The sequence below is a fragment of the Pteronotus mesoamericanus genome, unplaced genomic scaffold (assembly GCF_021234165.1).
Source record: "Pteronotus mesoamericanus isolate MK-2021 breed Mesoamerican mustached bat unplaced genomic scaffold, CSHL_Meso_final scaffold_54, whole genome shotgun sequence".
NCBI classification, from domain to species: Eukaryota; Metazoa; Chordata; class Mammalia; order Chiroptera; family Mormoopidae; genus Pteronotus; species Pteronotus mesoamericanus.
This window is the reverse complement of record NW_026555321.1, coordinates 17,256,817-17,283,754: the sequence shown is the minus strand read 5'-3', so window position 1 is coordinate 17,283,754 and position 26,938 is coordinate 17,256,817. Positions and strand designations below refer to the sequence as shown.

Here is a 26,938-nt window from a genome sequence, read left to right as displayed (position 1 = left end):
GCAGCGGGGTAGAGGGGGATTTAGTTAATCAAATTGGGATGTTCTTAAGTACTATCCTTAAAAAAGAGAAGTTAGAGAGGAGAGTGGTCAGTGTGGTAGTTTCCTAGACCGTGTAATAAATTTTACTAATTGCTGTTCTTTCTTGAAACCAATGAGGTTCTTAAGCCTTATTAGCATGACAGGAAGTAGGACCATATTTCCTATTATGTTGGAAAAATGATATAGAGGGAAAAGAAAAAGATTAAGTTGTCGGTGTACCATATTTATCCTATGTGTGTCAGCTTTTGCTTACTGTTATAGCCGTTAAGGAATAAAGCTGCTGTCAATTACTATGTAAAGAGTTGCTTTGAAATGGTGGTGTATAGAAAGAGAGTTAGAAATTGGAATGCCCAGCTTAACAGAAAAAAAGTGGACAAAAGAACACGGGGAATGTCTTGTAAAAATTATAACCACTTCACAATATTTGTAATAGCAAAAGATGTGAAATTACCCTATGTCCATCAGTAGGGGACTGGGTAAATAAATGCTGGTCTGCCCACACAGTGGAGTCTGTGAAGCCGTTAAGAAAAGAGTGGGCCCTAGGCAGGTGGCTTGGTTGGTTAGAGCCTCATCCCATAGACCAAAAGGTTGCGGGTTCGATTCTTGGTCAGAGCACATTTGTAGGTTGGGGGTTTGATCCCAGGTTGGGAGCATACAGCAGGCAACCGATCAATGTTCCACTCTCTCTTTCTCTCTCAAATCAATAAACATATCTTCAGATGAGGATTTTTTAAAAAGTTGTTTGTTCAAAAAAAAAAAAAAGACTGAGGAAGAGCTCTGTACACTGACACAGAGTGATCCCTTCTGTGTAGTCACATGAAGGAAAAACAAAGCCAAGACACAGAACAGTGTACATAGTGTGCTACTTTTTGTACAAGAAAGAGAAGATTATGAACATATGTACATATTTGCTTATATTTTCAAGGAAAAAATATAGTAGAAAGATGAGTAAAATCTGATAAAAATGTATAGGGGTGGGAGGTAGCAGTGTAGGGGAGACCAAGAAGGAAGCAAGACTTACCTGAATACATTTTGGTATATAGTTTGAGTTTGGAATCATGTAAAGTTTTGGGATAATTATAAACAGAAATTACATCCAACAATGTACTTGCCCATACACACACACACACACACACACACACAAAACAAAACAAATGAACCTAATTGTACTTTGTTAGTGATATCACCATGTAGAGAAAAGAATTATTCCAACTGACCTTAGAACACATTTTTACCATACATTCCCAATGAGATATGCTCTAAGTACAGAAAAATACAAAGAGAATTTAAATTGGATTCAGCAGTTTTATTATTAATAGTTATGTTGATGTGGTTAAGAATTAAGATTTCCCCCTAACATAAGAAATAAGCATAAAAATTTTTAAAAATATGTGAAAACACTGTATACTTAAATTTGAATTAGAAGTTTAGCAAGATCTTATTCTTCCCCTTTAAAAATAATGTGTTTGAAACATGTGTTTGAGATCTATCCATTGAAAGGCCTAGAAAACAATGAAAACTCAGTAACAATGAGCACTTCTAGCCCCCACACTGTAGCCTTTAAACATCACTCCTCACTGACAGAATCCTGAGGTCCTTGGAGAAATGCTTGGTTCCAAGTCTGAGGTGGGAACATCTTGTACAAGAAAGCAAGGAACATGTCCAAGGCTAATAGGTCGTTTCAAAAGAACATAGAAACTTATCTGAAGGATTCCCATTGGCCAGAGATGGGATAATTGACTGCAATTGAATGTGCAAAAAAATCCATGAATCATAATGTTTTAAACCAGTAAAAGGGCCATCTCGCCTGTCCTGCATCATTGCAGTGTTGCTGCGTGAGGAGCCTCCGGAAACGGTTTTGAATGACAATAGGCAATATAACTGGCAATAGACAATATTTTGTAAGTTTTTGTAGAGTCAGGTACAGATGAATGCCAAATCAGAGTCTGTGGTCTTTCTCCCCATCTCCTTCCCCTTATAACATGCTGGCTTGGTGTCTGACCTCAGATTGACTCTACTGCGACAGGAAGTATACCTTGCATTCATTTCATCCCCAGTTCCAACATTGTGTCCTCAGCAGAGCTGAAATTTGTCTTCTGAGAGTCCCAAGGTCTAGGTTCTAGTCCCTCCTCTTCCTCCTGCTCCCTGCACAGCCATCAAGCTCTGAACCTGGCTGAGCCCCAGATTTCTCACCTCTGAAATAAGAATTAGAACGGTCCTGTGTGCCATGTTCACCCTTCAAAACCATGAGGAATGGCCGCTGCCCTCTCCCATGCCTTCTGCCTTATCGATACCAGGAATTCTCAGTGTTTCCCCCATTACTGCATTCTTAAATAGGTGCACTCACAACATTCCATCAGAAGTTGGAATTGCTTAGCAACATCTAGAAAAATAAATATTGCTGGTCCATCACCACAGGGTGGATGGAGAAGTAATCTGCTTTGCCTTTCATCTTTCAGCCATGGAGTTCCACGAGCATCTGCACAGTATAGGCACCAAGGAAGGCTTGAAGGAACGAAAACTACAAAAAGCTGTGGAGAGCTTTACCTGGAATATCACCATCCTCAAGGTATCGAGCAAGTTGTTTCTGCTGCCTGTGATTTTGCAGTCTTTTTCAGCATGTTTCTTTCTATCCGTATCACGTGTTCTGCACTGTACAATATCAGCCACTGGAGGCTGTACATGCTCACAGAAATCTGGTGCCTGGTGCCCTCTGGAAAGTCTACAGACACCAGAGCTGGGTGGTGTGGCTGGGAGAAAGAACGTGAGCACTTGACTGGTTGGCACATGGTAGACTCAGGTGGGAAGGGAAAAGATCTTTCATTTCATCCTTGAAGCATTTTAAAGTTCATAAATGCCAGTTGCTGTATGTGAAATAGAAAATGTTGATAAGAGAGGAATGATTGGGACTTTAAAAATTCTAGTTACTCAAATTTCATTTAACATTTTAAATTTCAATCACAGTTTTAATATTAATATAATCCCAGAAAAACAGTAAAGAATTGTGTGGGGCATTACCAAAAGAAATATGTAAAGGAATTGCCATTTGAAAGAAATTCTCCTTCAAGGGAAAAGCCATCTATGTTCCTTCCTTCCTTCCTTCCTTCCTCCCCCCTTCTCTCTCTTTTTCTTCCTCCTTTCCTCCCTATTTCACTCCTTTCCTTCCATCTATCCTACTAAACATGCCCATTTTTAAAAATTAACTTTTTTTATTATAAAAGCAATAATATAAGGGGGATAAATGGAAATGGAAGAATTCAATAAGCATAAAACATTAAAAAATTAGAAAACATCCAAATGGCATAACCAAAGGTAAACAAAGTCCTAACCATCCAGAGACAATGCCCATGTCCCTGCACTGTACTTCCTCTCAGTCTTTTTCTCTCTGCTGCATAGAATATGACATGATTTTTAAAATAATGCTTTGTATGTACCTTGAAAGTTTTTTGAGTGTTGTTTCAATGATCTTCACTCTTCTTTTTCCTCAGTGTTTGGGAACTTGAAAAATAATAACACAGAAAACATTATTTCCTTCTGGATCTTGGACAGCGAAACATAAAATTACTCTCGGGTATTCACCCGTCAAACTTTCCACTCAGTTGAATTCAGAACTAAAGCATTACCATGCTGCCTCTTTTAATTTCCCCACCCTCCTTCAAGTTAAGGGTCCGTCCCTGAAGCTGACAAGTTTTCCAAGTTAATTTGATAAAAGTCGCACTCCCAAAGCTCGCCAACTTGCATTTTCTCACATATAACCCCTACTCATTTTTATAATTAAAATCATTTTCTTCTTCCAACGTTTCCCTTCCTACACATGTACTTTTAGATCTTCTTCTTAGTGTATATCTCTGATTGTTGGCAGTTCAGTAAATGAAGAGATAAGAATTTACAATTGAAAGGAATTTGGCTTTACTGCTTGGAGGGACTCACCCCCACCAGAGGTTGGGGTTACACTACAAATTCCCTGCAATCCTCATGAAAAAAATAGCACAATAGTTCATAGCTTTGTGATAGGAATAAGTGCTTATTTGGTTTTTATTTTGTTATAGGCAAATCAGACTTAGGGACCACACTTAATCCCCACACTTAGGGATTAGCTTGTTCAAAATGCAGACTCCCCAGCCCCACCCCAGACCCACCCAGTCAGAATCTGTGTTTTTACAAGGTTCCAGAGCTTTCCTGTGTACATTAAAGTTTGAAAAACACTGGGAAAAGAACCACCAAAAATGGAAACCTGGCACACATATTTATGAAAAACCGTTGACATAAAGTAATGTACCAGATTTTAGAAATAAATAATTGAACCAAATAGCTATGCTGAGGAAATGTGTCTTGACGTGTTGACGTAGGAAATGTCCAACCTGTAGAGAATTTGTATAAGAGTTTATCTGAGCCAAACTGACAACAATGTCAGGAAGCAAGATGTCAAATGCTCTGGAGAAGAACTGCTTTATAGTTTCTTTTATACCCTAGGAATTAAGGAAGATTACGTGGGCGATAACAACGTCCAGGATAGTTAACAAATTATGTGCCCCTTGAGGGTGGTTATACCTTCCTGCGGTCTATAAAATGGAGTTATTTCTGGCCTTTCAAAGGTGGCTTAACCTAATTGCACAAGAACAATGGACAGGGCTTGCTTAGAGCTCTTACTAAAGTTTTAAACAGGGGCTGTGACTATTTACCATGACCTGCCCAGTTAGGAATTTACGGTCATACCCTCCCCACCTCTGTGATTGTTACCTTTGGTCGTTGAATTTGTATGTACCTCTTCTTTTGCCCACAGACCTACATCCAGCAGTGAGAATTAACACCTCAGACTTATATTCCTATGGAAACAAATGTATCAGAGTAATAGATAATTTTAAAATTTCAAAGATATTTACTATGGATGTTGTGTGAGTATAATAGAACCTAATCGAGGAATGGAGAAGAATTGGAGAGACCTGTGTGTCATTTCTGTACAACAGAAAGGGCTTTTCTCCTTCCTGTGTATTTCACAGGCTTAAACTTTCTTTAGAAGAATCTGTGCTCTGGGACTCTTGGACATGAGTTGTGTCTGAGTTGAACTACTAACCTTTTCCCGGCAGGAGTTCCTCTCGTTGCTTGTTCTTTGGGGTGGGCGTGGAGAGGGGGCAGCCCTCCAGGGCTACGTATAGTATGCAGTTGGCCCAGGTGGGCACAGAGGCTTGGAGAAGGTGTCAGGGGACACTGGATAGGGAGAGAGGAAAGGAGGACAGGAAGGTGAGGGAGCTGTGAGGCCAGGGGTGGGTATGACCTGCGGCACTTAAATCTGCAGCCTCTTAGCCCCATGCAGACCTCCTGGCCCTGGATCCGAATCTCCTGGGGGTGAGACACAGGGATCTTCTTGTTTAATAGCTTCCTCTGAGGATTCTGAGGCAGCCTAAAAAATCAAGTATTAACTCTCTGGAATCTAGTCAAAAGTATCTTTCCTGTGTGTCACCCCTCCCGCTGGAACAGTGAAGGAGGCAGGGTGACCAGTCATCAGGGACACAGGACTTGCAGTGTGAGAACCGCAGCAGGCCTGGGGAAACAGGACAGCTGGTCACCCCGAGCGGAGGCACGCCGCCCTCAACCCCTTTCGGCCAAGGGTGGCCACCCCAGTTTTCATGAATCGTTACTTGCTTTGTTTAGTCTTTCAAGTGTAAGAATTGCTTCGAAATACAGAAATGAACAAAAAAGAAACATCATCCATGATCACCACACCCAGAATGACCCACAATTAACAGCTCGGCATATTTACTTCCAGTCATTTGTTTCTTTGACTGAAAGTCATTTATTTGTTTTCATAAATATACCTTTATTATGAAGAAGTTTTTTTAATGTAGAAAAGATGAAAGTTTTAAAATGATCCTTCCTCCGAGAAACAACTATTATTAAATTGACGTGACCTTACGCCAGGAGAATTTTTATTGTGCATGTAGATGGATGGGTAGATGGATGACTGGGATGCATTTCTTGATTCTGAGTCATAGCGTTTCTCATGTTTTTGACATGTTTGAAATTGGTATGTATCTATAGTCCATGACATCCCTGCACGTATCCTCATTAAATTGGCAGTGATTTTTCTCTCCGAGCGGTATATAAATAATGGCACAGCACATAAGCACTGGTGCCTCAGATATTATAAAATATGTCAGTAAGTAGAATCCTACCATAATTGCTCTTTTTAATTTTTAAAAAAAATACTAAATTTTACTTTACTTAATATAACAGAAGAAAAGTAAATCATAAAGAAGCTAAATGAATTGCTGAACAGTTTCTACTGTAAGAGGTATTCATTTTCTCTAACTCCCTCTGAGGTTAAGGAAAAAAGATGAAGAATGTTCATAGAAATCATCTTGTTGGGTTTTTTTTTTTTAAGCTACACATTTCCATGATCAGCTCTGGTGGTTGTCCTTCTGCTATGGAGCATGAGAATATTAGTACTCTGAAGCAGATCTAGTTAAGGAGTTAGGCATATTGTTATTTTTTACGTTGTCCAGGTTTAAATACTTCCATTTGGTCCCCAGACTAATTCCCATGTTGTTTCTTGTGAGCTCAGTATCTCGATTAGTTCACTGTCACCACCAGATCAAGAAGTCACGCACACTTTCCTGTAACCTGGGGGAATGGCAGAGAGAAGAGATAACTCTCAGGTGGGATCACGGGCAGCCTTGGTGTGGACCCTCGGGCCCAGCTATCTCCATGTGCAAGGCTCCTGTTCCAGGGTCTCTGCAGCGTAACTGGGGAGAGGGCGGTGGCCTCTTTCATTCAGAAGCTGCCCTCCAGACCTTACTCTCAACAGACAGCATCATTCTCTCTCCTTTTTTTTTTTTTTTTTTTTTGGTCACCTTTATTGCATATATATAAAATAAAATTCACCAATTTCGACTGTACAATTCAATGAATTTTGACAAATGCATGTGGTCACGCCACCCCATACAGTGGTGATAGAGCTGTCTCCCCCCGCAAAGGTCCCGTGCGCCCCTTTCTCGTAAATGCCTTCACCTTGCCAGCCTTTGACCTGATTTCCATCTCTGTCATTTTACCTGTTCCAGGAGGGATTGTGGAGTATGTCGTTTCTGTGCCTGGCTTCTTTCACGGAGCGTAATGCTTTTGAGGTTCATCCCACCCTCTGTCCCATCATGTCTTCCCCTCCATCAAAAAGCAGTAAAAACAGGACACTCAGTCACTTTGCTTCCCTCCAGCTTGGTTGGCTGTTAGAATTTTCAGGATGTTTGTGAATTGCCAGTATGAAATCTGTGAGTTTTAGAAGTTTATTAAATTATGTTATATTCTTTGTTTGGTTGCTGTTCGTGGGTTTTAAATTTTTTTTGTTTTTGCTAATTTTACTCTTGTTGCTCGTTTCTTCTGGAATGTGGGAAGTAAATTCTGGAATGCATTTTCGACCCACCAGCTCAAGCAAGATGTTTCCTCTCCCTTTATTTTCCATTTGCTAAGATATTCACTATACAGGTGATAATTTTCCTATTTATATGTATTGCTATTTCAAAGATGGTGGAATCGCGTAGTAGATTCATACAATGAATCTGTAACTTCACCTCTGCCCATCGGCTACAGTTGTGCTCAGGCAGCACAGGATTACCCTGTTCCCTCTTCTCCATCACCCCTTCCCATGTCTGGGAACTGTCGCATCTTCTCTTAGATCCCCTCCCACCCCCAACTCAGCTCAGACATGCTCGCGCCCTTCCGCAGATACGAGGATGAGATGGCTTCTGGTTCCCTGCCCTCTGGCCCCTGGGCCTCCTGAAGGCTCTGCTGTGTCAGTGTTCTTTGGGGTGACCAGAATTATCCCCATACTTTAGGTGCAGCCTGGGCACCAGCCCAGAGGGAGACTCCTTGGTATGATTTTGCTCATAGTCTGAAAATCATCTTACTGTTAGTATAGGCTAACATTATGTTGGATTGTATAGCACTTGAGTCACAGACTTAAATGAAGCTGTTACAACCCAAGATGTTTTCCAGGTGAATTGCTACCAGGCCACCTGTCCCCGTCCTGAGCCATTCCACCCTCGGAAGAAGACTAAAAACTAAACCCTGAATGTAGTTAGAGACTTGTTCTCTTTAGACATGTAAGACTTATGCCAAAAATAAATAATTAAGCCAGACAAATTTTGCACCTGTTAAGACATTAATCCTGATTTTATTTGTTTTTATTTGATGCACAGTGCTTACCTCAATGACCTGAAGCCTAACATTTGTTACCTTTCAGAAAATTACTTTGGTGATCTAGGTGTAAATTATTTACTTTATTGATGCTAATATCCTTTAGTTACATTATTTATTATAGGTGATGTATTATGTTGCCTATTTTCCTGAAAAACTGTAATTGACTAAAAGCCATTCCTCTAGGTAGTGTGTGAAAACTCCTCAGATGGCTCAGAAAATCAAACTGCAATAGTGTTTGTCATTAGACAGGCTGTTCTTTCTGATGCATTTAAAACACAGTAAAACCTCACACAGTTGGATCCCACTAATGTGGAATTTGCTATCCCTCAGCTAACATTTGATTATGCAAAGATGTGCTTGAAAGATTAATAGGGCGAAGGCAGTGCTTGTGCGAACACTGGTTTTACTAGTGTTTGCGGGGACATTCCCAGTCCGGCTCTGCTCCTCTCAGCATCCCACGCGCCCCCCTTCCTCTCAGGCCCTGGTCTCGGCCCGGAACCCATTCTTGACCTCCTACTGTCTATGCTTGGGTCGTGGCTCACTCCCACTATCGGGGGCTCTGACAGCTGCTCCTGAAACCCGCACCCCACTTCTGCCTCAGAGCAACCACCTCTGTGCCAGGAGAGGCCCCTCCCCACAGCAGGGGCCCTGCCTGTGGCCAGCGTGAAAATTAGCCCTTCCTATGGCCAGGTCTGACACAGGAGACATAGTCACTGTGGGAACTTAGGCAGCATTGTGGGATAGAAACCACAGCACTGAACCGCGGGCAGGCCCCACAGGCTTCGTTTGTTGGAGCCGCGGAGCCGCGTGTGGAAGTCGGTCCGGCTCAGACGCGCGCTCCTCCCCAGTGCTGCCTGGGGGCGCGATCCCCACCCCCGAGCTTTCTGGAGTGAAACGTGAAATGCTTCTGAGGAGAAAGGCATTCATTCTGAATTTAATTAAATTGAATCTTATATTTAGGATGTTTAATTATTAACTTTTGTATAAACCTTTGAGCGCAACTACGGTTAAACTGAGGAATAACTAAATGTGGTGAAATAATTACACAAATACTGGGTGGAAAGAAAGGAGGATGGGTGGAGAATTAAGGCATGAGCATAGCCTTCAGATCGGCCCGCTGGCCTCCCTTAATCAAGACAGTTCATTGCACAATCGAATGTGTGTTAGGACTAAGAGAAAAATCAAGGGTAAGGAGCGGTGTTCCCAGGGCTCTTCACACTCACAGCACCCCACCTCCACCTCGTCAGCGCCCCTGAACCCTTTGGGTGGAAGGCAGGGGAGAGGGAAGGCAGTCTTTCCTAGGTGCTCAGTGAGATGAGTGTATTTGCAACTCCCATTTCTCTCCCTTCAGACATGTGAAGAAACATCAGGGGAAGCCAACGGGACAGAAATAATAATGAACCCTTCAAAGCAAATCTAACCTCCTAGAGAAAACCACATGCCATCCTCCCCCGTTGCTCTAGCTTTAGGTGCCGATGACTGGGGATCTTTGTCAAATGTAAGGTTCATTGAGATTTCAGTGGGAAGGAGGCCTGGCCGAGCTGGGAGCCTGTCCTAACCCCGTGAATGTGCCGCGGCCTTGGCTGGCCACCCGGGGCCACTCCCGGGGAGCTGTCAGAGTGTAATGACGGCAGCGCCGGGACTCCCACAGCCCATTCGTTCTTTTGACTCAATCCTCACTCCACACGTACTAATTGGAAATCTGTATTTCTCTTCCTGTGTTTAATTACAAGAAGAGTGAAGTGTCTGCATAGTTGGTAATGCGCTGAGTACGTTCAAAGTGTGATGGATATTCCACGTAGTTTCTTTCCAGTGTCACATGTGAGAAACGGAAACACACAGAGAGAAAGCGCTATGTAAGCATGATTTGCTGGGTAGACTCTGCCTCGGGTGAGGCCTTTTATCTCTCTGAACTTAGTTTCCTCATCTTTAATTTTTTTAAAATCCTAACCTGAGGATGTGTTTGTTGATTTAGAGAGAGAAGAAGGGAGGGAGAGAGACAGAGACAGAAAAATCTATGTGAGAGAGAGAGAGAGAGAATCTATCGATCAGTTGCCTCCAGTTCATGCCCCAAACCCACAAACCTAGGTATATGCCCTGACTGGGGATTGAACCCACAACCTTTCGGTGTATAAGATGATGATTGAACCAGCTGAGCCACTTGGCCAGGGCAGTTTCCTCATCTTTAAAGTGCAGGTGGTAATTGCACTCTCTTGCAGAATTAAGCACGTCTTATGAGATAAACTTTGTACAGGGCTTAATACAGTGCCTGGCATACAGTAGTCACTCAATAATTGATAACTCTTCTTTCCAGAAGGCTTTGATTGTATGCATTACCACATATCTAATTTTGGGCACAAAGTAAGTTCTGTGGTTTCAGACTTAGGACTATCGTTACATTCTCAGCCTTTCTGTGCCAATTTGAATTGTAGCTGTAAGAAATGTAACATGTTAAATGATTTCCATAGCACTCTTGAAAGAGGCATTTAGCCTGTAATTCTGTATATTTATAAAATACTGGCTTGAAATTCACTGTTTATATGAGTCTCACATCACCTCAATCAGTGACTAACCACAAAATGTTTACTAAAAGGTACTGCATGACCACCTACTATTAATCGTCTAGATAAATGGAACTGTCTTGGGGTTGTACAGGTTTGATTCCCTGGCTCTGGTTGCAGAAGCTGCTCAAGTGAGAGACAGCAGAGGAACCCCAGACCTGTGTGCCGCCGTCTTACTTAGAGTGACACTGAGGGCACCTAAGGCCCCTTGGAGACTTGCAAGGTGATGGAAGAGATACGGACATGCCCATGTCAAATTGCTAAGCAAGGGCCCAGCATGTAGGTGGTGGCAGGCCCACTCTGGTGGCAGTCGTCTTCCCTCTGGGCCTTGGTGCTCCCCAGTGTCTTCCTTCTTTCTTTATCGCAGAGTCAGTCCCATCTCTTGGGGAGCAGAAGATGCCCGGGACGGCACCCACAATCTGCCATGGCCCTCGCCATGTCCCTGAGTGGATAAAGAAGCCACAAGGCAGCAGCCTAGTCCCCACCATCCAGGGGCACCTTCTTGTGTTGGGGCCTTTGGCCCCAGAAACACTCAAAAGTCAGTATGGACTCCAGAAGTGCTGAGATCAAGCCAGACACTGAAAACTTACATTTCTATTTGCATTTTTTTAAAAAAAAAATATTCCAGTACTTCTGTGCCTCCTCCAGACAACCAAAATGGTCTGTGTGTCCTCTCCTCCATCTTGCTTCCCCTCAGGGCAGGGCAGGGGAGTCTTTGTTCCCTGTAGCTCTCAGCCACGCGGCCATGGCCTGCGCTGGGGGCAGAGGCTGGGGAGTCTTTGTGGTCAACCTCGATCACTGACCTCAGAGTGAAGGCAAGCCCATTTTTCTCTATACATAGTGTGACCAAAAAAGCTTTGAAAAAATTAACTGAAGTATAAAATCCCCATTGTTTTAGCTGTAGGTCTGAATAAAAACAATGAATTGTGATTGTTAATCTTGGATTCAAGAGCTGTGTGTAGTACTAACAGATGTGCCTTGAAACATTTTCAATATGTTAAAAACTAGGGCATCTTTTGTGGTCAGACAGAAAGTTTGTTGATCAGCCCAGTGTCGAGCATGGCTGGGCACCGGTGCCGGCCCCGGGGATCTGCCAACCTTCCTTCTTGGCTGCTCCAGCCTCTGATCCAGTCCCAGGTCGGCCATAGGCAGAGCCGGAACGGGCAGGGTCACACCAGACCCTCAGCAGCAGCCGCTGGGATCCCCCGCCCATGGCTCTATCTTTCAAAGATTATTTTCTGAGTGTAACTAAGAATCTTAAATATTTTGACCTAAGGTTGTTATACATCTTTTCAAGATGAAAACCAAATAGAATAAGTTATGAAACTCAACACAGAATGTGTGAAACCAACTAGGGTTGAGCTTCTCAACTAAAAACACTGCAAAGCCCATTTCGTAGGCGTCTTCAAAGCCAGACGCCCTACGTCGGTGGGCAGTGCGTTTTAAATAGCCTGTGCTCTTTTGAAGCAATGTGCCCTGAACAGCGCTACTGCGAACATTGCCTCTTTCAGAATTGTTTTCTACTCGCTCTAGACACCGTAGTTCTAAGACATGCCAGACATGCGTTTAGGTTCATAGAATAAAATAAGTGATGAAGATAAAGTTCGGCAGCTCCCCCAGCCCAGGTCTGGCACCTCAGAGGTCCTTTGTGCCTCATCTGGATAATGGCCAAAGGCCTGGTTTGTTCAGGATGCCATAGTGACTTGTCAGAACCAGATAAAGAACTCTACTGTTACCCCATTAATTATCTTACATCATCTGGGGATTTTCTTTTTAAACACCCTGTCATCCAGTGGAGGGTCTATAGATGCTGACGTGGAAAGATTGCCAAGACATGGTTTTTGGTGAGCAAAAAGGAAACTGAAGAAGAGCACAGTTTGTTTGATTTCATTTATGTAAAAATAAAATAAAATACCTATTCGTAAGACATATAAGTGCAGAGAAAAAGGGAAAACACATTGTTTGGGAGGCAGCTATGAAAACTAAAGAGACTTTTACACCTTCATTATATCCCTTCAGCATGTTTACTGAGCGTACGTTGTGAACCTGGTGCCATTTTAGTCTTGGAGGGTTCATCAGTGACCTAAGGACATCAAGTCCCTGCCCTCATGGAGTCCCCATGTAATGGGAGGGACGGGCGATAAACAAGGCAGGAGAGTATGTCTGATGATGATAAGTGTTCTGGGGAAAGCAAGAGAAGGGGTGAGGAGAGCTCTGAGCAGGAGGCAGGAGTTCTAATTTTAGAAAGGTTGTCATCAAAAAGGGCTCCTCCGAGTCAAGACCTGCGGGAAGTGAGAGAGCGAGCTGTTGTGCATTTCTGGGGAAGAGCGTTCCTCACTCAGGCAACGGTGAGGGCACAGACCTGAGGCTGGGCCAAGAGGACCTGCTGTGTGGGGAACATTCAGGAGCCCAGTGTATCAGAGGCTGAGTTGCAAGGTGTGGGTGGGGTGGCAGAGGGGAGATAAGGACCGCTCGGGGCTGCAGGAAAGGACTCGGACTCCCACGGAGCTACCTGGGGAGCCACAGAGGGCGAGGCGTGTTCTCGCCGTGTTTGAACTGGATCTCTTGGCTGTCCTCCTGAAAAGGGAGAAGCAGGACGACCAGTTGGAAGGCTGTTGTCAGAAGTCCAGAGAAGGGGGATGGTGGCTTAGGCTGCAGTGGTGGCAATGAGGGTGGGAGGAAGTGGGGAGAATGTGTGTGTACATTCTTCTTTTTAATTTTATTTTCCAATTACAATTTACATTCAGTATTATTTTATGTTAGTTTCAGGTGCACAGCATAGGGGTTAGACTTTACACAGTGTTCCTCCTAATATTTCCAGTATCCACCTGACAACATCCATAGTTATGACAGTATTATTGACTGTATTCCCTATACTGTGCCTTACGTCCTGGTGAGTATTTTGTAACTACCAATTGGTACTTCTAACTCCCTTTGCCTTTTTCACCAGCCCCCTGTCCCTCTACCCTCAGGCAACCATTAGTCTGTTCCCTGTGTCTATTAGTCTGTGGGACAGAGCCAATAGGAACTGCTGACAGGCAGAAAGAGGGGTGCAAAAAAAATGAGAGGAGTCAAAAATGATACTGGGGTTTTTGGTCTGAGTCACTGCCAGAACAAAGTTGCCTAACCTAGGAAGAGCGGGTTATAGGGAGAGGGGGTGGATGTTGGGAACTCAGTTTGGGATGTGTTAAGTCCAGGAGGACAGGCCAAGTAGGCATTTTGAACAAAGAGCCACAAATTTTTACTAATAAAAATATTAGCACAGAAATCAGTGGAACTCAAAACAGGAAGTTAATAGAAAAAAATAAACAAAAAAAAAGCCGGTTCTGTGAAAACATCAGTAAAATCAGTAAGCCTCTAGCCAGGCTAACTAGGGGAGGAAAGAGAGAAGACACAAATTACTAAGCTCAGAAATGAAAGAAAGGAGTTCTCTGCAGAACCAATGGGCTTTAAAAGGATAACTACAAAATATTATGAACAACTCAATGCCCACAATTTTGATAACCTCAAAGAAGTGGACCAATTCCTTGAAAGGCACAGTCTGCTGGAACTCACACAAGAAGAGACAGACAATCTGACTAGGCCTATCTCTATTAAAGAAATTGAATCAATACCCAGTAACCTTTAAGAACAGATAGCACCAGCTCAATGGGTTCCCTGATGAATTCTACCAAACATTTAAGGAAGAAATTATATAAATTCTCTACAATCTCTTTCAGAAAATTAAGCAGAGGGAAAACTTAATACACTCTATGTGGCCAACATTACCCTAATGCCAACACCAGACAAAGACTTAAGAAAAGAGAACTGTAGACAAGTATCACTTATGAACATATATGCAAAAATCCTCAAGCAAATATTGACTAATAGAACCCACAATGTATAAAAAGAATTATATACCATGATCAAATGAGATTTATACCACATATGTAAAGTTGGTTGAACATCAAAAACCAGTTAATATAATCTACCACATCAATAAGCTAAAAAAAAAAAATCATGATCATCTCAGTGACAAAATCCAACACTTATTCATGAAAAAACTCTCAGTAAAGTAGGAATAGAGAAGAACTTCCTCAACTTGATAAAGAACATCTACAAAAAAACTTACTACTAACATCATACTTAATGGTGAGAAACTCAAAACTTTCCTACTAAGATCTGGAACAAGGCTAAGATATCTCCAGACACCTCTGTTTTTCAGCATCAAACTAGAAGTCCTAGCTAATGCAGTAAGACAAGAAAAGGAAAAAAATGTATACTGACTGGTAAGAAAGAAATAAAACTTTTTGTTCAGAGATGGCATGATCACCTATACAGAAATTCCCCCCAAAATTGACAAAATTAAAAACTCCTCTATGTAGAAATCCCCCCCAAAATTTGACAATCCCCCCAAAATTAATAAGCTATTACAGCAAGGTTGCAGGATACAAGGTTAATGTAAAAAAGTCAATCACTTTCCTATATACAGTAGCAGGAAAGAATGAGAGGAATTTGATATTAAACACACAATACCATTTATATTAGCACTCCCCCAAAACAAAACACTTAGGTATAAATCTAACAGAATATGTATGGATCTATGTAAGCAAAACTACAAAATTTGGATACAACGTATCAAAGAAGAAATGAATAAATGGAGCAACAGTTTATGTTTATGGATAAGAAGACTCAACATTTTCAAGATGTCATTTCTTTCCAACTTGATGTATAGACTCAATGCAATCCCAATTGATGAATTCTGTTCCATCAATGGAACAGAATAGAGAGCCCAGAAATAGGTCCACACACATCTGAGGTCAAGCGCTCACTGACAAAGAAGCAAAGATAATACAATGGAGCAAAAATAGACTTTTCAACAAATGGAGCTGAAACAACTGGACATCCGAAGGCAAAAAAAAAAAAAATTGAATCCAGACACAGAACTCCCACCCTTCACAAAAATTAACTCAAAACAGATTGTATACCTAAATGTAAAATGCAAAATTATAAAACTCCTAGAAGATAGCATAGGATAAAATTAGGATGACCTTGGGGATGGCAATGACTTTTTAGATACACCACCAAAGACATGTATGATTGATGAATGAAAAAAATCCGTAAGCTGGGCTTCATTAAAATGAAACACTTTTGCTCCGAAAAAGACAAGGGAGTAAAAAGACAAGCCACAGATTTGGGGAATATATCGGCAAAATACATATCAGATAAAGGACTGTTATTCAAAATGCAACAATAAGAAAATGAACAACCTAATTTTAAAACAGTTAAAATACCTGAGCAGACACCTCGCTAAAGAAGATTTGCAAATTAAAACAAAAATGAGATACCATTACATACCTATTATAATGACCAGAATCTAAAACAGCGACACCACCACACGCTGGTGAGAGTGTGGGCCAACAGGAACTCTCCCTCCCCACTGGCGGGAATGTGAAATGGTGCAGCCGCTTTGGAAGACAGTTCAGCAGTTTCTTACAAAACTAAACATACTTTTACCATATGATACACCGTTCCTCTTCTTTTGGTATATACCAACATAAATTGAAAACTTCTGTCCACAAACAAGCCTGCATGTGGAATTTTATAGCAGCTTCATTCATAAGTGCCAAAACTTGGATTTAACCAAGATGTCCTTCAGCAGGTGAATGGATGAATTAACTCTGGTACATCCAGACACTGAATCTCCCTCAGCACTGAAAAGAAATGAGCTCCTGAGACATAAAAGACATGGAGGACACTTAAATGCATATTTGGAAAGAAGCCAATCTGAAAAGGCTACATGCTGTGTAAATCCAACTATATGACTCTCTGGCAAAGGCAAAACTATTGAGTTAGTAAAAAGATCAGTGGTGGCCAGGGATGAGGGGGACAGGCGGGTGGAATAAGTGGAAACAGAGGATTTTTAGGGCAGTGAAACTACTTTGTACGGTACTGTAATGGTGGGTACATTTGTCCAGACCCATGGGATGCACACCGCCCAATGCGAGCCCTGATGTAAACAATGGACCACGGGTGATAATGGGATCACAGTGTAAGTTCATTGGCTGTCACAGACGTGGCACTGGGGGGCAGGGCATCAGCAGGTGGGGGACGGTGTGCTTGTGAGGGGACAGGGTGATGGGAACTCTTTTGGGCTTTTTGCCCAAATTTGCTGAGAACCTGGAACTACTCTAAAATAGGAAGTTTATTAATTAAAAGTAATAATATTTGGAATTCTAAAGCACAAATGGACTATTGTCTAGTTACAGTCTATTAACCATAAATGTATGTAGCAATCCTACATGTGAAGACAAATAAACTCATTAACAAGAAATTATATTCCAAGAACAATATGGTATATTTATATACAAAGATGTTACTACTTATAAAACCGCAGTATATGAGTTCAGTGACTAGTACCACTGAATAAAAATGAAGCTCCTTCAGTTAAACTAAGTAATGGAACATCTATTTATAGTAACTAATTAAAGGTCTCTGCAAAGCAGGAGAGTCACGAACAGTAAGTGGCAAACAGCAAGCCATTCTTTGGATTCCCACCTCATGGTGACTTAAAGTGCATTGCAATTTAGTCTCACTAGTGACTGAGATTCGATTATAGTCCAGCTGCCTGCCAGCATGGATCCTTACCTGTCACCCTCCGTGGGTGACCCCGGCTTGTACAGGAGTGCTTTAATGGGGATGCAGTTCAAAAAAATAAAAAAACAGCGGGAGAAAGAAGGGTACTAAGAATATAAGTATGGCAAAGAAAAAGTCAAACTACAGAGGAATCACAAGATAATATAATAAATTTAGAGCCTAAGAAAAGGGGGGAAAATAGGGAGCAAAGAGAATAAGAAAGAAGGAAAGATAATAGTAGAACTGTTGGTGGGAAGTAGATTAAATATAGGAAGGAAAAACAAAAAAAAAACCAAAGTAGGAATGTTGGAATGTATAACGATGGAGCAATTTACACCACATCATCTCTTCTACTCAATAATCTTGAAACCATTGGCTCTATGGGCAGTTTCACCCCCCAGGGGACATTTGACAACTTCTGTAGACATTTCAGTTGTCTCAACTGAGCGGTTACTGCTAGTTGCTAGTGGGTCAAGGCCAGGGATGCTGCTAAGTACCTTAAGATATACAAGTTAGCTCCCCAGCCCTAGATCAGTGGTTGTCGAGGGCTAGGGATGGTGGAGGGGTGAGGATGGGTGGTGTGGCTGTGGATCATAGTGCAGGGAGATCTTTGTGGTGATGGCTTAGCTCTGAGTGTTGACTTCAGTGGTGCTTACATGAATCCACACGTGGGATGAAGTGATGCAGAACTATACACATGCATTGAACTGGTGTCGGTCCCTGGTTTGGATAATGTACTATAGATATAACATGTAAGCATTGGGGCGTGTTTGGGTACACAAGACCTCTCTACACTATATTTGCATCTTCTGTGAGTTTATACATATTTCCGAATGAAATACGTTTGTTTTATGAAAAGCAAACCATAAAAGGAAAAAACGAAGATTGGCCGAGTAATTAGTGGAAATGTAATTTTTACCAGGGTAGATGGGAATGATACACACACACACCCCTGTTCAGATTTATAAATGGACTGACAAGGCAGCATACCCTTGGAGTATGGTCTTGAAAACTGGGAAAACAAACTCATTTTTTATTAAATTGACCTATTGTGATGCCATGACAATAAGAAATACACATGCCCCCTTGGAGGTATTTCAATTTCAGCGGACGACCTGTGTTGTCAAACTGTAACAGTGTCGTGTCATATCTAACATGTTTCATCGCATGTTTTTTTACAGGGACAAGCAGATCTTTTAAAATACGCTAAGAATGAGACTTTGGAGAACCTGAAACAAATTCATTATGCTGCTGTTTCATGTGGACTGAATAAACCAGGGACAGAAAATGCCGACGTTCAAAAGCCACGCCGGAGCCTGGAGGTCATACCTGAAAAAGCAAACGATGAAACTGGAGAATGAGGGAGCTTCCTAGGGACACTTTTGGAGTTTATGACTCTAGGACCAATGGCCGTCAAATGGGACTTTGCACTCACAAGTGAAAACAATATTTGGGATTTTAAAGCACAACTGGAATAGCTAATTACAGTCTATTAAAACTGTGAATGTATGTAGCAGTCCGGCGTGTGAAGGAAAATAAACTCTTTAACAAGAAATTATATTCCTGGCCAAAGTATGCTATATTTGTATACAAAGATATCATCACTCAGTTCTAGTGTGAACAACAGACTAGTCACTCTAGTTGCATTGAGAAAAAAATGTTTTCCTAACTGAAAACACTTTCTTAAGATGGAAATGGATTGTTTTGTCAAATTAGTATTTATTGGAGAAAAACCTAGTCTGCACATTTTACTTATGTGTGATTGCCAGAGTCTCTGGGTTATAGATGATTTTGGTGGCATGCCTGCTGAGCCATAATTACTATGGAGAATGTAAGGGGACAGATCCCCTGAATCCCCAGGGACCTTGGAGAGCCATCGAATACAAGGAGAACGTGCAATCGGACTGAAGCTCCCCAGCTGAAGACACGTGCTGGGTATAATATATATGATGTAAAAGCAGCCAATTTGGAAGCAGCACATTGTAAATAGTTTTTCATTGTATGAAGTAGTGTTACATTAAAAAGATGTTTTATGATATTTCTCCAATAGCAGTACATGCATTTAATGAAATTTTGACTTTTAAGATTTTTCTTTCAAGATATTCTGCTCTTAAGAGTAACCAATTACTTGGTAAACCGTTTTGTCTGGCTTGACACTTCAGCTTTTATTAAGGTGGTTCACAGCTTTACACAATGGCAGCTAACTATAAAGTGCACTGAGACACCCCTTTCCGCTTCTCAGTTTGCAGTGAAGTGCGCCTTGAAATAGTGCAAACAGTACTTTAAAGGCTAGAGAAGATGAAGCTCTCATAAGGCCGGCTGAGTTTAATCCAAGCTTTTATTTTCCAAATTAGTGGAACTTTGTGCAATTTTTGAAAAGATACGAAACACTGCAGCCTAACTAGTGTTTCTCCCAAACCAAAACTGCTCTCAAATTTTGGAAGAGTAAAAGATATCTAAATCTCCAACGGCCCCTTTCGATTAGTCCATTTTCTTTTCAGCAATTCACGTATGTGGGCAGATATGTGTACATGACTTTCAACTTAACTTCCTCAGACTTGGGGAGATGCTCAGGCTGACATATTTATTTCTGCCCGGACTCCTAAATATCCTCTTAAAAAAACCAATTCCTTTGCTCAGTCTTGTCATCCGCATTCTAATGTGCATAGGTTAAGGCATGCATCTCCAAAGACGACTCCTTATTTACAGACAGAAAATTAAACCTATCTGTTATTTGAACAATAGTACAGTTCCCTGCACATCCCAGCTAACAAGCAGCCAGTCAGTGGCTTAGGCTCTTAGCTCTGAAATGAATTCCACATAGGGAAAAACGAGAATATAAAATAACAAAGAATTAAAAGTGGTTTTATAGGTGGAGGAATAAAGGAATATGTAACGTAGATTATTGTCAGCCATCCTTGAACTTGACTGCAAGTAATATCTAATTTAAAGTGAAAATCCAGAAATCATAAAAAAATAACTTTTAACATATAATGAGATTGAAACAATTGCTGCATTTATGTAGTCATGGCAGGCATTGTCTCCTTACATGACTTGAATGACTCAGAGCAAGTCACATGTTGTTTGCTGTTTGGGCACCAGGCTTAGAATCAGTGACTAGAACTGGAGTCTACAACATCATTTTACCTGACACCTTTTCAGATGCACAAGTTGCAGACAGGAACAATACAATGCCTTGCCTGATGGCTCAAAGTCCGTTAGGGAGCAGTGTTGGCACTGGACATAGCCCAGGGTCCACTTTTCCTCACTTAAAAAAACCCAAACCTCTTTGATCCATCTCTTCAAAGAAAATAAGGCAAGTGATGGAATATAGAGACGCAGAACTGCAGTATTTCCCCAGTTTGTCTAGATCCTGTCCCATTCTTCAAGATGATGACCCACATCAGCAGAACATGCATGTACGGCTAATTGAGCTGTTCTCTCTTTTCCATTCAAATGGAAATGGAAACATTCATCAAAAGGGCAAGGGCCAATGTTGTAAACAGCATTGCAAAGAAAACTTTGTAAACAGTTTTCTCTTGCAAAGGACTGACTGGCCCACTCTGGTTTGAACCTGTAAGGGGCCTTATTATAAACCCCACTGATCAAACAAAAGTGAGACACCTGCTCCTGAGTTTGTAAGTTGTGGTTGACAGTGGGCTAACATGCTGGCTTCCTGCTGGCGTAACATTTCTGAAACAGAAAGGGGGAGGTGGGGAACACCCATTTAAGTTACTTATTGTAAGTACAAATAATGCCCTGTTGGTTTCGCCATTGACCACACTGTACACACACATTGTGCGTCACCCCTAATTAGGGCAAATGCCTGATGGGAAATATGCAAAAACAACTGGTAAAGCTCTGCTGAGGACACAGGAAAATGTAGAGTCGGGCAAAAATGCACAGATGACAGTGGACAGCTGGTCAGTTCAGGGGGAAATGAAAAGTCACACCAGCAACATGCAAATGGAGCCCCGTGCCAGGTTTTCAGTAGTCGGGGCGCTGTCCTGTGCGGGGAGTAAATCCTGAGGCATCTCTACCACACTAAGGGCTTTTTGCCTCTTCTTTGCACCTGCTTGTTAAATTGACCCTCTCTGCAACTGAAGCCATTTCGGGTGTCGGCCTATTTTCTGCTTTCAGCAGCTATGGCTTCTGAATCATGGAGAAGAAGGCCTCCAAACCCCAAAGGCTTTCCTCCTCCATTTCAGGGCCATGTGGCCCAGGAGCCTGGGCGGGAAAGGCGTCCGCTCAGGCTGGAGTCCCAGAACACGTCCTGGGAGGATGCTCTCCACCTGCATGGAGTTGAGGTCATCCAGCTCGCAGTCTTCATCATGTGGCCTCATTTCATATATTGATATTGGAATACTTTATTTTTTAATCCTCACCCAAGGAGGATTTTGTTTATTGATTTTAGAGAGAGGAAGGGAAAGAAGGAGGGAGGGAGAGAGAGAGAGAGGAGAGAAACATCGATGTAAAAGAGAAACACTGATGGGTTGCCTCCAATATCGATGTGAAAGAGAAACTGATGGGTTGCCTCCCATACGCACCCTGACCAGGAATTGAACCCGCGAACTTTTGGTGTATGGGGCAACTCTTCACCCAACCAAGCCACCCAACCAGGGCTATGTTGGAATACTTTGAATTCAATAAATCTTTAACCAAGGACTTGAAAAATTATAAACATAAATTTTAGTGCAGTCATGGCATAGCTCCACTGTACCACCTAATGCATGAGAACACCCAAGCTGGCTATATCTCTCTACCATTTTCAGTGTTTTCTCACGTCTGGGCTAATGTTTGCTATGAGCAGACCTCACATGTGCCATGCATTGGAAGAATTTCCTATTTGTTATGTTTGACAGTGGGACTCTTGGTTGGGATTGTGTGCCAAGAATATTGCATGTTGTTTCATCCGTTCAGCAACCAGCAAGGTATTTATTGGATATTATAGGTGAAGAAGTGATGACTTGAGTCAAGGTCAAAGAATGCTCAAGTTAGGATTGGATCCTGGTCTGTCTGCTCCAAAGCCTATGCTCCCAATCACAATATCTATACTCTCTAAATTCCAAATATATATTTCACATCTAAACCATAAGTGGGTAGGAGTCATAAAGAATAATGAGGTACATGGCATTTTATTCTTTCACATTGAACATGAGCCCCCAAAAGCCACTGAGATATACTCACTCTGATTTTATTGAGCACATTTTAGGCACCAAGGATTCACCATGAATAAAAACAGCATAGTTTTAGCCCCCACGGAGCTCACAGTTCAGTTGAGAAGAAAGAGGCACTGATCCAAATAATTACAAAGGTAGAGGTACAATAACAAACCCTGGGAGGTGCTACCAAGAAGTGTTCTTAACTCACCTTGTCTCTGTAACGTAAGAAGGACATAAAAAAAAAAACTGCTTCTTTCCGTTGTAGGATTTTTATAAGGACTGAACTAGATAGTGTTTATAAGGCGCTAGGTCCAGTGCCTGGCTCATGGTGGACTTGGTGTATTTTTACCATTATTATTCTTGAAAGGAGGGTCCATGAGAGCATAATGGGGGCCTCACCCTCCTGGGAAGATGGACTGAATACCTACTTCTCTGAAACACAACCCCCAAAACTTAAAACATTAATCAATTATCTCTCCTGGTTCTGTGGGTAGCCAGGCCCACTTCAGCGGTTCTTCCCTCGGGTCTGTCATGCAGTTGCTGGCAGATGTCAGCGGGGGCTGTGGTTGCCCAGGTGGGCTGGACATGCAAGGTGGCTCCTGCACATGGCTGTTGCCAGGGACCCAGTTGGGCTGTTGGCCAGAGCACCTGCACGCAGGCTCTCCACGTGGCTTGGACTTCTTATAGCAGGGCACGGGGTCCCAAGGGTGATCACCGGAACCGGCGTTCCAGCCGGCCCATACGGAAGCGGCGGGTCTTCCTGAGGCCTCTCGAGCCTATCCTTGGAGGTCCCAAAAGGTCACTTGTCCTGCACTCTATTGTTCAAGCACATCCCTAAGTCTGCTCAGGGACAACAGGGTAGAGAAACTGACTCCTCCCCTTGAGAGGTGAGTGACAAGGTTATGCTGCAGAAGTGCATATGCGACAGGAGATAGTGTTAAGACCACCTTTGGAAAATACAATCTGCCATAGAGAGTTTAGCTGAGACCTAAAGGTAAAAATGGTCAGGAAGGGTGAAGCAATTAAAGCTACTTAGCCCAGGAAGCGGCAGGTTGCAGACCCTGCCGGTGGAGGGGGTGGTTGGGCGTGGGGTAAGCCTGGTCAGGAATTTTGGTCTCATTTTCCCAACAGGTTATTGCCAAGCATTTAGTTTTATTGTATTTAATCCACCTTTTATTGGCTTTACTTAATTACAAGAGAAATATATGATCCTTGTTGCCAAAAAGGTCAAAGGCTGAAGAATGTCAATTACAGAGTGTGTGTGTCCCTCTCGCTGCTGTCTCCCGCTCCCTGTGGGAAGTGGCCCGGCTGGTTCCTCCGTCCATGGTCCATGGTCGTGTTCCGGTGCCACCAGCAAATGCCCCGCAGTGCTCTCGGAGAAGTTCTGACTTTTACTGTTAAGAAAAGGCATCACTCTCTTTAAGGATCACAGAAATCCAATAATCAAGCGTTTAAGAAGGAAAGCTATGGCCTGGAAGGTGATAAACAGCAATTCAGTTTTATGAACTAGAATAATTTTGTGTTTTATGAAAGCCACTCATGTTAGTTAGAAAATAGGGATTAACAACATTTGTTTAACTATGACTATTAGAGTTTACAAGAACAAATACTTCCCTTTACAAAGATTTTTTTTTTTTAACTCAAAACCAAAAATCGTAACCATCTGTGGAAAGGGATTGTTGTGGCCATCGAGTTGGCAGGTTGCAATGAGCATTCTGGGCATATGAGAAAATGTGATTCAGATAATGCATATTCAGAGCATGAGGGAGGGTGATATAGGAAGAGTCAAAGCCCCCTCCCATTTTCGCAGCCTCAGTGCCAAGAACTTGCACTTACTCCTATCTGGTGTTGATTCTTCTGCTAGCTGTCACCCAAACTCCAGGCCCAATGCTGTCCAGTAGAACTTTCAGTGAAGAAGGAGACATCTCTATCTGTGCTCCTCAATGCATTAGCCACTAGCCACACTGGCCATTAAATTAAATTTTAATTAATAAAATTGTAATTACGAAATTCAGTTCCTCAGTCACACTAGCCGCATTTCAATGACTCACTCGCCCCCTGTGGCTGGTGGCTGCCCCGATGGACAGCGCAGCTGCGGATGGTGTGCTGAGCCCTCTGCTGCTGCTTTGTCGACTGGAGAAAGGTCTCTGGCTCCACACTAGGGAAAATGAAATTCATGACTCATTCCACTGCTCTCTCCCTTTGCCCGCCCTCCATTTCTAAGCCCTGCTAGGAACATTTTAATTTAATTTTTTTTATTCTCACCTGAAGACATGTTTATTGGTTTTAGAGAGAGGGGAAGGGAAGGAGAGGGATAGAAACATTGATAGGTTGTCTCTTGCATATACCGTGACCTGGGACAGAACCTGCAACCTGGGCATGTGCCCTGACGAGGAATCGAACTCATGACCTTTCAATATATGGGATGATGCTCCAAACTACTGAGCCACACGAGCCAGGGAAGGAACATTTTAATTTTAATTCTGTTGGTTTACCTTTATAGCTTTTAGAGATATATGTAAAGCTGTTCCTGATACACCGATTGTTGACTAGTCTTCAGTCCACCACCAAGTTAGATCAGCGAATGTGTTCTCCATGTTTCCCCCCACGGCTCCCCACTGGCAGCTCCCAGGCACCACCCACTGCTTGTCACACAGACAGGGTCTCTGGATGGCATTAATATTCTGTCCTGTAACTATAATTTTCCATGCTCTAAGATTGGTTCTACAATTAAAATGCAATGACAACCTTTATACTAGTATTATTGCATAAGAATCCATTTGTTAACAGAGAAAGTGTGACTACTCGCCTACAAGGAGGTATCTATGATCCTGGGTCACCAAACCTGTGCTTTTTAAGGTGAACATGGCTAACTCCCACTTCTTGCCAAATAGAGTGATGGGGTAGGGGACAGATTTTCTTTCCTGTTTCAAATAACCAAAACCCAGGGGATATGTATGAAACCATGGTTTTCAAGACACTGGACATCATACTTAGAAAGACAGTGGTCCCTTAGAAAAGGGAAGCAAGTGAGGGGAGCCCAGTGATTGCCTCAGCTGGTGGCCTCGAGGGAGTTTCCAGGCCCTGCTGCACATGGGGACAGTCAGGCAGAGCCTAGAGGACCCCTGAGTCGCGGAAATGGACCTGAGTGACCTAGGTGGCTACAGTTTGCAGGACAGGGGCCCAGAGAGGAGACAGCTGCCCAGAGGAAGAACAGAGGCCTGCAGAGGGTCAGGCTCCAGCAGAGTGCTCGTCAGCACACATGAGGACCCTCGGCAGGGAAAGGACCGCTCAAAACCATTGGAACAGCATTTTGTTGTCTTTTTAAGATTATCGAACTCCTAAGGAATCATTTGAGATGTTTATTTTTCATAATTATTCTATGAAATTTTAATGCCACACATAGTAATGTGTATCTATAGAGCTATTTATGTATATTGTATGTATATATACATATGCATATATAAATTTGTGTACATCTCTGCTTATATATAAATAGAGTAAAAACTAGTCTTCAGTCACTAAATTTTGCTGCTCTAGGGGCAGTATCACCCCCCACTGAGAATACAGGGCTTAGAGAGAACAGCTTCTGACGTTCGCACTGAACGAACAGTATTGCCACCGGCCGGACCGGAAACCTATATAATTCACAGGACACATGAAAGTGCTCAGAAGGGTCTTGCCTCAGTATGGGAAATAATTAGTTCCAGAACATATACTACTCTGGTCCCACCTAAAATTTTTAAAAGTATGGCCTAAAAATATTAAACTTTTCAAGCAACTGAACTGCATCTCTGAACAAAGCTCAAGGATATTTATAGGAATATAAAAATATCAAGGACCACAAAAGATAAAATTTACAATGTCTGGTATCTAAAAAGTCATGATCTGGCATGTAAAAAGAAAGAAGGAAGGAAAGAAAGAAAGAAAGAAAGAAAGAAAGAAAGAAAGAAAGAAAGAAAGAAAGAAAGAAAGAAAGAAAGGAGAGAGAAGGAAGGAAGGAAGAGAAAGAAAGGAAGGAAGGAAGGATGGAAGAAAAGAAGGAAGGAAGGAAAGGAAGGGAAGGGAAGGAAGGAAGGAAGGAAGAGAAAGGAAGGAAGAGAAAGAAAGAAAGGAAAGAAAGAAAAAAGGAAGAAAGGAAGGAAGGAAGGAAGGAAGGAAGGAAGGAAGGAAGGAAGGAAGGAAGGAAGGAAGGAAGGAAAAGCAGAAAAATATTACCTATAATGAGGAGAAAAACCCATGAATCAAAACCAACTCAGAACTGACACAAATGTTAGAATTAGTAAACATTATTAAGGGAATTAAAAGTTAGACCAGGCCCTGGCCAGGTAGCTCAGTTGGTTAGAGCATCATCCTGATACACGAAGGCTT

General features: G+C 42.2%; 1 protein-coding gene across 2 annotated transcripts in view; it reads left to right on the top strand.

The window, feature by feature from the left end:
• PLCL2 (phospholipase C like 2) overlaps positions 1-19,452 on the top strand; it is a 158,187-nt gene extending 138,735 nt beyond the window's left edge. Inside the window, exons 5-6 of one of the 2 annotated variants that reach the window (XM_054595503.1) lie at positions 2,499-2,608; positions 18,587-19,452. In XM_054595503.1, coding sequence (XP_054451478.1) covers positions 2,499-2,608; positions 18,587-18,766 — 290 coding nt within the window. In that variant the 3' untranslated portion in view covers positions 18,767-19,452. The remainder of the gene's footprint in view (positions 1-2,498; positions 2,609-18,586) is intronic. The other variant, XM_054595504.1, reaches the window with a different exon arrangement.
• Positions 19,453-26,938: the final 7,486 nt, after the last annotated feature.